This window comes from Nematolebias whitei, chromosome 20 (assembly GCF_014905685.2).
Source record: "Nematolebias whitei isolate Nwh7 chromosome 20, NemWhi1, whole genome shotgun sequence".
Classification (NCBI taxonomy): domain Eukaryota; kingdom Metazoa; phylum Chordata; class Actinopteri; order Cyprinodontiformes; family Rivulidae; genus Nematolebias; species Nematolebias whitei.
Window position 1 is genome coordinate 6758624 of NC_056517.1, and position 13014 is coordinate 6771637.

At 44.0% G+C, this 13014-nt stretch overlaps 1 protein-coding gene across 1 annotated transcript in view; it reads right to left on the reverse strand.

Annotated features, from left to right (window-relative positions):
• Positions 1-2876: 2876 nt before the first annotated feature.
• The window catches only part of reck (reversion-inducing-cysteine-rich protein with kazal motifs), a 93747-nt gene continuing 83609 nt past the window's right edge, over positions 2877-13014 (reverse strand). Inside the window, exons 13-19 of the mRNA XM_037694399.1 lie at positions 11677-11793; positions 10566-10737; positions 7146-7335; positions 6214-6424; positions 6072-6145; positions 5658-5813; positions 2877-3217 (exon numbers count right to left, since the gene is read on the reverse strand). Coding sequence (XP_037550327.1) covers positions 3005-3217; positions 5658-5813; positions 6072-6145; positions 6214-6424; positions 7146-7335; positions 10566-10737; positions 11677-11793 — 1133 coding nt within the window. The 3' untranslated portion in view covers positions 2877-3004. The remainder of the gene's footprint in view (positions 3218-5657; positions 5814-6071; positions 6146-6213; positions 6425-7145; positions 7336-10565; positions 10738-11676; positions 11794-13014) is intronic.

Here is a 13014-nt window from a genome sequence, read left to right on the forward strand (position 1 = left end):
GACTGAACCAGACCAGACTGAACCAGACCAGACTGAACCAGACCAGATTGAACCAGACCAGACTGAACCAGAACAGACCGAACCAGACCAGACCAGAACAGACCAGAACAGACTGAACAACGCTGATGGGTAAAAACAAACATGGCCGCCATGGCAGGTAAACCTGGGACATGTGAGCAGCTGCAGAGGAGAAACGTGTTCTGGTGTTTGCCTCAGATCAGAACACAGACCGGTGTTCACACGGGCTCAAAGAACAACATTTATTTTAACTGGAGAAACTGCATTTCCTGCAAAAATGCAGTGTGAATGCTTATTGCACAACTTGTTGAAAAACAGCTGAAATTTGTTAAAAATGCATGATGAAATGTAGCTAAAATGGAAGAACAAGCCTAAATTAGCAGGAGAAAACAGAAAGAACACACATTTGCTGAATTAATTTTGAATAAGCAGAAATTAGCACAAAAATAAAGAAATCAGCTAAAAAAAGTTGAAATTTGCAAAAATTAATAGCTGAATAGTAGCTGAAAATGCAGAAAGAGGCTTAAACTACCAGAAGGAAGTAGAAAGAGCTGAAATGAGTTAAAAATGTGGAATTAGCTGAAAAAGCTAAAATTACCATAAAACAGCTAAATAGTAGCTGAAAGAGCAGAAAAAGTTGAAACTAGCAGAAAAATCTGAAAGGAGCATAACAAGCTAAAATAAGCATAATTAATTAACTAATTAATTAGTTGTTAATTAGGCTGAAAGTAGCAGAAATTAACATGAGAAAAAGATTATCTGAAAACACTTAAATTAGCTAGAAAGGTAGCTGTGAATAATCACTGTGAAAAACCATATCATGTTGCTGCTGATCTGTTTCATGTTGCTGCTGATCTGTTTCAATGTTGATGTGTTCATGCGTGCACATCTGCTCACAGACTCATGTTCATGTTTGTGCTGATGTTCAATGTTTTATGTTATGAGTGCTTAGTGTATATTTAGTTGATGTTTTTCTTAGTTCATATCTCAGATGTTATTACTGTTTTTCTTATACATTTTATTGTTGGATGTAACTGGGACCCTGTGTACATAATTTCGCTCCACCACATGTACCACATGAGGTGCGAATGACAATAAAGAAACTCTGACTCTGAACATGTAGAACAAGCTTAAATTAGCAGAAGAAAGCAAAAATAACGTTTGTCCAATTATGTTGTAAGAAGCAGAAATTAGCATAAAAAAGTTGAAATTATCTGAAAAAACCTGAAATGAGCAAAAAACTGCTGAATAGTAGCTAAAAAGCAGAAAGAAGCTGAAATTACATGGGAGCAGAGAGAGCAAATTTTTGCTGAATTAGGCTGAAAAAAGTTGAAATGAGTGCAAAAAATGTGGAATTAGCTGAAAAAGATTAAATTAACATTAAACAGCTAAATAGTAGCTGAAATAGAAAAAACTAAAACTTGCATAAATTAGCTGAAAGGAGCATAACAAGCTGAAATTAGCAGAAAGAAGTTAGAGGAAGCACAAAAATGTTGTAGTTAGCAGAAAGAATCTGAAAGGAGCAAAAAAACAGCTGAAATTAGCTGAAAGTAGCTGAAAAAATGTTTAAATTTGCAGAAGGAAGCTGAAAGAAGCCGAAGCAGAACAAAACGTGAAAGGAGCAGTAAAAGGTTGTAAACACAGATTTACAGATTTGAAGGATGTAAAATGAGCTCAGTTCATGTTCTCTGAGAGGAAAATGTCAGAAAAGGCTAAATATTTCAAAAAGCTAAAGTTGCACCAATGACCAGAAGTCATAGCAGGTCTCTCTTGTAAATGAGTCCTCGAGGCTCTCGCTGGGATTAACCAAAGGCTGAATGAAAAGCAGGATTGTCCTGAACGAGCTGAACGTTTTGAGTCATGATTTGTTGAAACAGCTGAAGGGTTCAGTTAATAGTGACTGCTTCATAAACAGTAACTGAACCGTTGCTCCGTCGGGTTCTCACAGCCACCAGAAGGCCGTGCTCTGTCAAACCTTCAGCCTTTTGTTGGTTCGGGTCAGAACAATCGAGAGCGGACGTGGTGTTGAAACAGCAGATTGTGTCCATCGTCTCGTCCCGGGGTCAGTTCAGGGTCCAGGTGACGTCAGCACCTGCCGCTAACTTTCACCTTCTTCTTCTTCTTGTTGTCCGACAGATCTTCTGACCTCCAACATGAAACTGAGCGCTGCTCTCCGAGGCTGCGACCTGAAAAAACCTTTCACGTAAAAACGTGTAAAAAAACCATGAAAAATATTTCCTTTGATTATAAACAAAGAAAAGGATAAATATATAAATGACATTAAAGAAGCAGAAACAGATCAATATATTAGAAGATGAATAAAATGCTGGTATCTTTTGATCTCTTTCCATTTCCACATTGACTCCTCCTTACTGTTCCCTGATTGGTTGATGGTTCTGGAGGCTCGGGGCTGCTGGACCCATTAGGAGCTGATTTTAGAGGCTGCATCAGTCTGTTAGAGCTGCCTCTGCCTGTTAGCAAGGCACTAACACTGCTGAGGTTCCAGGTCCACACACGCACTTGAGTCCATGGTGCAGTGTGTGTGTGTGTGTGTTCATGGACCCAAAACACACACCGTTCCATTTACTGAGTGTGTGTGGACCTGGAGGATTGTCTGTTCCTGACTGAACACACACACGTGCACACACACACATACGTGCACACACACACATACGTGCACACACACACACACACACATATATATCTAGAACACATCAGGTTTACATTCCTACAGAGCAGCTGCTGAGACTGCTGGATTAATACTGCAGGTAACACGCACGCACGCACGCACGCACGCACGCACGCACGCACGCACGCACGCACGCACATACAGAGTTCAATGGAGGGAAACCCGTCCCTGAATAATACTTGTCTTCCATCAGAAGCTGATTGTTGAAACGCAGGATGATTGTCATCATGGCTGCCCCCCCTCACAGGGGGGGGTCTGTGGGGCACTTTGGATCAGAGTCACTGAGGCAGACTTCACTTAAAGCTGGAGCAGGCCCAGAGCAGCAGGAAGCAGGAGTACCAGGAGAACGTCCAGGCTTGGGGATGCGGTTCGAGACCCCCCTGAGAGGACGGAGGAGGTCCTGATCTCGGAGCTGAGGAGGGCCGACAGGGGGACGTGGGACACCAGGGTGGGACTTGCATAGTTGACCAGGGAGTCAATCTTCTCGGCCTCCTTGCTGCAGGCCTCGACCTGAAACAGAAGCAGAAGGTCTGAGAGGTTCAGCTGGACCGGGTCACCAAGCTGCCATCATTAAAGCATGACTGTCCCACTGATCTAGTCCCAGGACCACCATGTGGTTTTTAGAGAGAGAAGAAGCTGTGACCTTTGACCTTTAACATGCTGATTGAGGTGGAGCTCATTCTTCTGAGCACTGCACGGTCTGACCTTCAGGGTGAACATGATGGGCAAACTGCCAGCTGTCCTAAAAGTTTCTAGCTGTAAATAATCTTTCTCTCCGTAGAGCGATGGACTGCAGGTTGTCTGAAGATGACCTTTGACCCTTCCCCAACTGATGGACAGAAACAATTGCTTCTGAGGTCATTGCTGATGATTTTCCTCCTTGGCATTGTGTTAACACACACCTGTCTCCTCCAGAGCAGCTCCTGTTTTTAAAGAGGTGATCCCACTGATGATGATGATGAACATCTGACTGACACTCAGCCCCCCAGGACTTGGCTGATCCTGAACCTGGTAGGTCCTGTGGGGGCAGCGAGGCTGGACACAGTCTTCCACTCCCGTCTTTTCCAGTTTCTGTTGAATAAATAATGACCTGGTGGAATCTGTCGTGTGTTTTGTTCACTTGACGTTCGATTTAGATCATTTAAGAAGCTCCGTGTCTTCAATAGTTGGGTCGATGTGACAACAGGTCCAGCAGAGAAACCCAGACCTCCCTCCATCACCCATCCATCTCCCCCAGAAATTTTTGAACGAAGAACCGTATTTTCCGCCGTACTTGTCGCACCACCCTGTAAGTCGCTTCAGTCCATATTTGTCTAATAAAGTGGAAAAATCCATAAATACGTCGCATCATTACGAGTCACCGCTGACATCCCGGAAATGTGGACCGGTGTTGTGCCAAAAACCGATGGGCTGCCAAATGGCGGGCATGGGAGCGTGCACGGGAGGACTTTAACAATAATTTAACAAGATTAACACTTAAAAACAATTATTTGTTTGCTCGAAACGTTAAATGTGTCTCGGTCTAACGTTTGCTTAAAAAATGCACTTTGATGATCAAATCAGCTGAATTTCAAAACCCGATACGCGGAAGTAAACACGTGCACGCGATGAGTCGCTGTACAACTTTAACAAGATATACACCTTAAAACAATTTTTTGTTAGCTCAAAATTATATCAAATGTGTGTATTAATCTAACGTTTGCTTAATAAATGCACTTTAATGGTCAAATCAGATGCATTTCAAAAATAGTTTTGCTGCTGAGGTGCTCCCGGGAGCGCGCAGACAGGGAGGAAAAAAGGAAGGAGCGCTACTCGTTTAATCAAAATTTAACCAGAAAAGCACCTAAACAATTATTTATTTGCTTGAAATTATAGCAAAGGTGTGTCTCAGTCCAACGTTTAATAAATAAACGTACTTTAGTGGTCAAATCAGCTGCATTTCTCTGGGGCAGTGCAGCTGCTTTGACGGTTCCAAGCAGCGAGCAGAATGAAGGCGGGGAGTATGGCAGGCCGATTGAGTCATTAATATCTGGTGAAGATTCTCAGTCTTCCAGGACATGGTAAACTCAAAAAAGTTCAAGAAAAAAAAAGTATAAAGTATAATAAATAATGTCCAGTTGTTTTTGTCTTGAACTTTTTTGAATTTTTAATTATTTCCACTTTTACCTATTACATGATACAACAGCATGCCATACTGCTACTACTACTCTGCTTCCATCTAGTGGCTGAAAGTGGTACTGCTAAAAAAAATGCAGTCAGAATGAATGAAAACGGTCATATCTCAGCCAAAAATTGGTTTATAAATATGGGAAAAATTCCATAAATATGTTGCTTCCACGTATAAGTTACAAGGCGTGTAAATTATGTAAAAAACTGTGACTTATAGGCCAAAAAATATGGTAGATGTGACTTCCTACATTTTATGGTATTTTAACAAGTTGTTCAACATCTACGTTTACCTACAGAAACACTGCTTCTGTCAAGCATCCTACCCCCCCCCCCCACTTGACGGTTATGAGTCGCCTCTTCTCACTGAATTCACTGTCCCACTCCACATGTGAAGCCTCCAGGCTCCTCCTCCGTCTGTTCCACAGCTGCCTGTGGGCTCCTGCCCAGGTACGACTGCCCGGTTAGCTCGGCACTCACCCCCATGACAGTCACATTTGTTCAGAACTTTATTAGTAGACCTGAGAGTTACCGGATCCAAGCAAAATTACCAGAACACACCCTGTCAAAATAAGAGTTCCCGGATCCTGTTCCGGCAGGATCTAGCTCAAATTAAGCCCTGCTCTGGTCCCCATCTGGATCTAAAAAGGCCTAAATATTTGAGTAAAAACAGCAGTGCACATAAATCCAACATCTTTTAAATGTTTTTTTTTTCATCAAAATGTTTCAGTGGACTCAGAGACTGAGTGTTGTTTTTAGGTTTTTGAGTTCATCAGCATGTTACCTGCAGAGGGGTGGGCTGCTGCTCTACTGGAGCGATGAGGACTACCAGCTGGTGGTCCAGACTCAGGTAACCGAAGATGTCACACTGTGGCACCGAGACGTAAAGCCGCAGGTTCTGCAGGACGTCCAGGACCGTCACAGGTTGGTTCTTGTTCAGCTGCAGCAGAAGGAGCACAGACGGACCTGAGTGCTGAGCTCTGACTTGATTACAACTCAGGGGGACCTCGTGGTGGTCCAGGTGGTCCCCCAGTGAGAAGCTGTCAGCTCTGAGATGCTTCCAGCTGCAGAAATGTTTCTCTGGGAAACAATCAGTTGAATTTAGGAATGAAAGCAATAATTTAGAAGAACCATCTAAAACCAATCTGTCCATGAAGTGACAGGGTTTCAGCACAGGTGACCTTTGACCTCTTGGTACCTTGGAGAAGTTGTTGATGAGCTTCTGGCTCCAGAGGATCTGCAGTATGCTGCCACAGACAGGACAACAGGCTCCTGGAAACAGGTCAGAGGTCACTCTCCAGTCTAGCTTCCTGACTGCCGTGTGCTGTGGTTCCACTCACCTGGGGGGGTGACAGGGCGGCAGCCGGGGGTCCTTATCGTTGGGCAGGAAATCGATCTGCAGGCTGAGTCGGGGGCCATGCCGGACACGGCCCCCATGGTGTGGCAGGGGCCCTCGTAATCCACAGCCACACGGTCGGAGAAGGCGTGACACGTGGTGTCGTAGGTCTCCCCGTTGTGAGCACAGACCTTGCGGGGCGTCTTGCACACCTCCTGATGATGGGGAGGGGGGGGGGGGTCCAAGAGTTACTGAGCTCAGAACCAAACCACACAACAAACACTGAACCGGGTCTCTGACTCGGGTCACACTTCCTACCATCAGTTCTCTGTCAGCCAGCAGGGGGCAGTGCAGGAACAACTACTGAACTCCACCCGTCATGATGGAGTTCAAACAGTCTCTGAGGAACCACAGAGGTGGAGCTCAGGTTGGTCCATGCAGGGCTCTTCAACTAAACTGCTCAGGGGGCCACAGTTACTGAAAGCCCAGAGCTCAGGGGCCGGACATGCAGCAGTTATTGTCATTAAATTTGTTTTATGGTTTAAAATCTACTTTTATTTAACAATCAATCAATCAATCAATCAATCAATCACCTTTATTTTACCAGGTAGAGCCCGTTGAGATCGAGATCTCTTTCACAAGTAGGACCTGGACAATGAACAATGAACCACTGGTGGACCGTTGGGCCTGATTTGGCCCCCGGGCCACCGGTTGAATAGCCATGGTCTAACAGAGTCCTGAGGAGGATTCAGCTCTGACCACATGATGCGTTAGCTCAACATCTGTAGTCGGGCTCAACATCTGTAATCAGGCTGAGCTATGTGTCGTTTAGTTCAAGAGGCTGTGGCAGCCATCTTGAATGGTCTGACTCCAGCAGTGGATGAACGTCCAGTCATTACTCTCTGACACTTTCAGTCAAATATTGCTGTTCCCTACCTGACACTGTCCCGTGTAGGCCAGGGTCTTCCCCCCCTGCTGCAGGTGGCACAGACTGCGGTGGACCAGGCCGTCCGTGTCACAGACCGGGTCATACAAGTTCTTATCGCAGGTTCCGGGTCGACCCACACAGTCGTACTGAGGACAGTCCGACGAGTTGCTCAGACACACGCGGTGCTTCGGGACGCACCTGAAAAACGCGCAGAGCGCACCCAGCATGTTTTTATATGAGAGGAGGACACGACAGAAACCACACAGGTTCTGTAAAAACACAACAACAACAAAAACAAGAAGAAAAACAACAACTGCATGTCCTGGGAGGCTGGCTCCAGTCCCACAAGCCTTTCACAGTAATTTACAGAATATAAGGTGCTATGTTTCCACAGGCTTTGAACCCCGTAGCTTAAACAATGCTGCGGCTAATATATGTTGGTGTTTTTGACGGGCTAACGAGCTTCATGCAGCCGAAACGTTCAGCCTCGTCACGCCTGGGCGCTCACAGAGCTGCCAACACACGTCTCTCTTGTGGGGTGGGTCCTCGTGACTCAGTGTACCTGTATAAATAAAATAAGAAATTAAAAATAAAAATCTGACTAATGAAATGTCCCAACCTGGCACAGTGGACTGGTGGTGAAGAAAGGTGACGCCGTCAGTCTGCCTTCTAAACACGATGTGGTAACCTCTGCTCTGTTCGTCTGTGCCCACTTTTATGTTTTAACTTCTAATAATGCTTTAAAGTTATAATTTTATGAATGATGTCCATTGTTATTTACTAGGTTTGACTTAATCAATAATACGTGTAAGAAAGTAACCGGTTCAAAGTTTTATATTCTGTTAAAATGCACAAGTTTTCTGTTTTTGATTCGATTCTTTTGTACATTTGTAACATTTATTATAAAATCAGCACTAAACAGGCAACATTCACTACTGCAGCGTAACTCACCACAGATTACAATGTTATCTGCAAACATCATAGTCTACGGGGATTCCTGCCTGATCTCATCTGTTAGTCGGTCCATCACCAGAGCAAACAAGAAGGGGCTCAGAGCTGATCCTTGATGCACTCCCACCTCCACCTTGAAGCTATCTGTCACTCCTACAGCACATCTCACCACTGTCCTGCTGTCCTCATACATGTCCTGCTGTCCTCATACATGTCCTGCTGTCCTCATACATGTCCTGTACCAGTCTAACATACTTCTCTGCCATTCCAGAGTTCCTCATGCAACACCACACCTCCTCCCTCAGCACCCTGTCATAAGAAATCCATCAAAGACACAATGGAGTTCTTTCTGACCCTCTCTGTACTTCTCCATCAGCGTGACTTCTCCATTTGCGTAGAAAAACACTCATCTCCAAAACTAAAAACATTCACTATTCAAACCCCTCAGAGATGGGGGACGGTGGTGTATCACTTGTTGATGTAGAAACTGTGTTAGAAAATGGAGTATTTTGATGAAGAGATGAAGTGATCCTAAAACTAATGATGTATCTGCTTCCCCGTGTTCTCCTGTCATGGTTTATGTTTTATTTTGATCCTTTGGGTTCTGTTGTATTTGTCCTTTGTGTTTTAGTTCAGCCCATGTGCACTGTATGCCAGTGTTCCCTCTCACCCTCAGTCAGCCTCACCAGTTCAGTTGTCACTCACACCAGTTCCTAATTTACAATCGTTCCAGGTGCTTCCACTTTCCACTCACCCTCTGTCCTACTTAAACAGTTTCTCGTCACCCCCCCCCCCCCCCCCCCTCATCGGTTCATTATCTCGGCTCTCTACCAAATGTCCCGGTCCTCCGTCTCACGCTCCTTGTATTGTTTGTAAGTACTGCTGCCACGTCAACCCTTCATTTTCATTTGTTTGTTTAATAAATCAGTTTTTATTTTACTTCATGTTCCCTGTGTCTACCTGCACTTGTGTCCAACCACCAACCGTAACAAACGCACACGATGATGAATGTTAGCGTAAATCAATGAATTGAAAACATGATGTGAATGGTATTTATATAAACATGAACTCTGTCATGGTTCCAGGCCTCGCTCCAGTTGGTCCATGAGTCCTGTGTGTTGTCAGGTTAGTGTCTCTGAGAGATAAAAGCCCTGGAAGCAGCAGGGTAACGGCGTATGTTTGGACAGCAACGGCTGAGCAGAGGGGCCTGGGGATAAACAAAGAGTTGTGAATAAAACTGCGTCCCCAGGCCCGCACAGTAAACCAGCGCCACCTGAAACAACAAGATGGCTGTCAGTCAACCGAGGGACATGGGACGGGTGCAGGAGCAAATATATGGATGGATTGGATGTGTTTTTTAAAATTCAATTAAATAATTAAAAGTAAAACATTACACGACAGTTATCATTATACATTCAACGAAAAACAAAAGAACAAAAGCCAGGGGGATTATTCAAATAAACACATTAAATAAAGAGCACAAATCAAACGTTTTTATAGCTTTCTTGTTGCTTGAGTCACGAATGGTTACAATGTTCAGACTCCACGTGGAAGACCTGAAAAGAGGGAACAGAGTGACTAACCTTTGATTTGCGTATATGATATTTCCCTAAAAGTATGATGAAATTTATGATATACATTTCTTTCTGGTTTTTTTGTTTTCGGTCTCATGGACTCCTAAACAGTACATTGTTCCAACTTAAACAAAAATTGGAGTCAATCTTTCTCTGGATCAATGAGATGACTTCTTTCCGGAAGGTGACAGTTTTGTGACGAAGCCAGAACAGGTGGATCATAGTCTCAGGTTCAGACTCACACAAATATCTTTCCTAAATTTTAACATGCACTGCTTGGCCCGGTAGTACCTGTGGATTAATTTATAAGATACTTCTCTTACTTTGTTTATCACTAAATATCTATATAGCAGTTTCCACACATTGACCCAGTTCAGCCCATCTACAAATCCAGCCCAGTAATGAACAACATAGGGGATAGTGGTAACATCTGCTTGAAATAATGACTTAATATTACGATTATTATTTTTGGATTGGACTGAAAAGCATAAACGACCAACTGGTGTCATCAAGGGGACAAAAGGTGGAATAAGAGCTGGTTTCTCAGCATCTTTTAATAAAGAACACCAGAGGGAATAGTATTCATTACTAGATAAAATTATTTTGGGGTAACAGGAAAATAAAATGTCTGCAAGAACTCAGAGTAGTTCAGCAAATTCCCATTATCATTAAATAGCTGAGATACTAGAATCATGCGGTTATCAAACCACAGGTTTAAAAAAAATTGTTTATTTTTGTATTTGATGTGTTGATCGTTCTAAATGAAACATTTATGTGGAGAAACATTGTGTTTATAAATTAAAGGCCATGCCAACATTTGTTTATGAAAATTCGATAACAAAAGGGGGAGTTTATGTGGTGCTCCGTTTCCTGTCAGTTCTCTTGACAGCTGCCTGAACTCACCTCTGGTTCCTGGGGCAGGTTTTGTCTGCGCAGGGGTTAACAATGTGGCACTGGCCGAAGATGTACTGATGGTCCTTGAAGCCCATGCAGCGCGCCACGCAGCCACTGGGGTACGTCTGTCCGTTAGAGGCACACACTGGGATGAAGTGGTCTGGACAGGCACAGGGGAGACCTGTGGGATCAGGACACAGTCATTTTCAGCTCACTCAACTTGTGTCCATTCTAACAAACTATAAAACCCTAAAATATATTTTTTAAAGCAACTGGACTTCTGTATCTGAATATGTTTCTCTTCCTAGAAACAAACTTTTTCTAGTGAAAACTTGAGATCCAAGTTCTAAACTGCAAGAGATGCTCTGTTTATACAGCTAAACTTACATGCAGATTAATCTCCCTCCCCTCCCTGCTGAGGGTCATTAAGGTCTTTGTTAGGTTTCCCCTGTTTACACAAGAACGACCTCTGGAAATGTTAGTTTTTTTCTATGCTTGTTGGAACAAATAAACACAAAAAGAGCAGGTGATTTTGCGCACTGATTTCATCGGTGCAGGGAGTCGCACCGGTCCGCTCATCCCCATCTAAGGGTTTAAAGTTTACCTGGGTTATTGAGCATGAAATTTGGTGTTTTGAACCACTTTGACTGCCTCAGAGGAGTTGACGGGGGAGAGGGCGGGCCCCAGAAGCTATCTTATCACCAGCAAACTGTTTTTTTCCCACTATGGACTATGCTGCTTGTGGAACTCAGTTTGTTTGGTGGCTTCTCAGATTGAAGAAGTCCTTAGGATGAAGGATGAAACGTCTCAGCAACAAAAGAAACCGTCCAGATGACCTGACTGAACATTGCTGGATTACTACCTGGGTTATTGAGCATAAACTTTGGCCTTATGGTTTTAGTTTCTGTAATTCTAGAGGTTAAAGTTCTGAATATCCAGTTCTATAAACCACACGGAGGATAAAAACAAATAGTTTTATGAAATAAGCTGTGCACACAAGAACAACACAACAAGTCTGAAATGGTCCCAGTCCAGAAAGAGCATGGTTCTATGAACACAGCAACCAGCTTCTTGACCTTTTGGCCAACCTGATCTCAGTCAAACCAATGAGAAGACGCACCAGTGGCATGAGTGGCAGTGGAGAAGCCAGGGCTGGGACACTTCCTGTTGGAGCAGATGGTTTCTCCATAGAAGCAGGAGCAGGTGTTGCAGTCGGTCTGGAAGGTGGTGCCATGGTCTGAAGGTAAGAACAGAACACCACATGGACAGAAGGTTTCAAAAGTCTCTTCTGACAGGACGAGTTTAACAAAACAACAGTCCCATCACTTTAGTATTTGTTGTTGATGATGAGGCTGCAGGAACGTTGTCAGAGGTGGTTTCAAGCTTATCCTTGGGACTTTCAAAGGCTTTTCAGAGTCAGAGTCAGAGTCAGAGTTTCTTTATTGTCATTCGCACCTCATGTGGTACATGTGGTGGAGCGAAATTATGTACACAGGGTCCCAGTTACATCCAACAATAAAATGTATAAGAAAAACAGTAATAACATCTAAGATATGAACTCAGAAAAACATCAACTAAATATACACTAAGCACTCATAACATAAAACATTGAACATCACCACAAACATGAACATGAGTCTGTGAGCAGATGTGCACGCATGAACACATCAACATTGAAACAGATCAGCAGCAACATGAAACAGATCAGCAGCAACATGATATGGTTTTTCACAGTGATTATTCTAGTTAGAGATTCATGAGTCTAACGGCCTCAGGGTAGAAGCTGTTCCTCAGTCTAGTGGTTCTACACTTAATGCTCCTTAACCTCCTTCCTGAGGGGAGTGGGGCAAAAAGTGTGTGTGCTGGGTGGGTGGGGTCCTTCATGATGCAGGTGGCCCTCTTCCTGCATCTGGAGGTGTAGATGTCTGTGATGGTGGGGAGACTGATTCCAACAGATTTCTGTGCAGCCTTCACCACTCTCTGCAAAGCTTTTCTTTCTGCAGCTGTGCAGCCTCCATGCCACACATTGATGCTCGAGCACAGGATGCTCTCCACTGCACACCTGTAGAAGGAGGTGAGGACTGAGCTTCCCAGACCAGCTCGCCTCAGCCGTCTGAGGAAGTAGAGTCTCTGATGAGCTTTCTTGATCAGGCTGGTGGTGTTGTTGCTCCAGCTGAGGTTGTCATTCATGTGTACACCCAAGTACTTGTAGCTGGAGACCACTTCCACCGCAGATCCTCTTATGTTCAGGGGGGTGTAGGTGTTTTTGTTCCTTCTGAAGTCCACAATCATCTCCTTTGTCTTCTTCACATTGATGTGATGGTTATTCTCTCTGCACCAGCTCTCCAGGTGTTCCACCTCTTGCCTGTAGCTGGACTCATCATTGTTTGTGATGCATCCCACCACCGCTGTATCATCTGCAAACTTTACAATGTGACAGCCTGGATGGGTAGCTGCA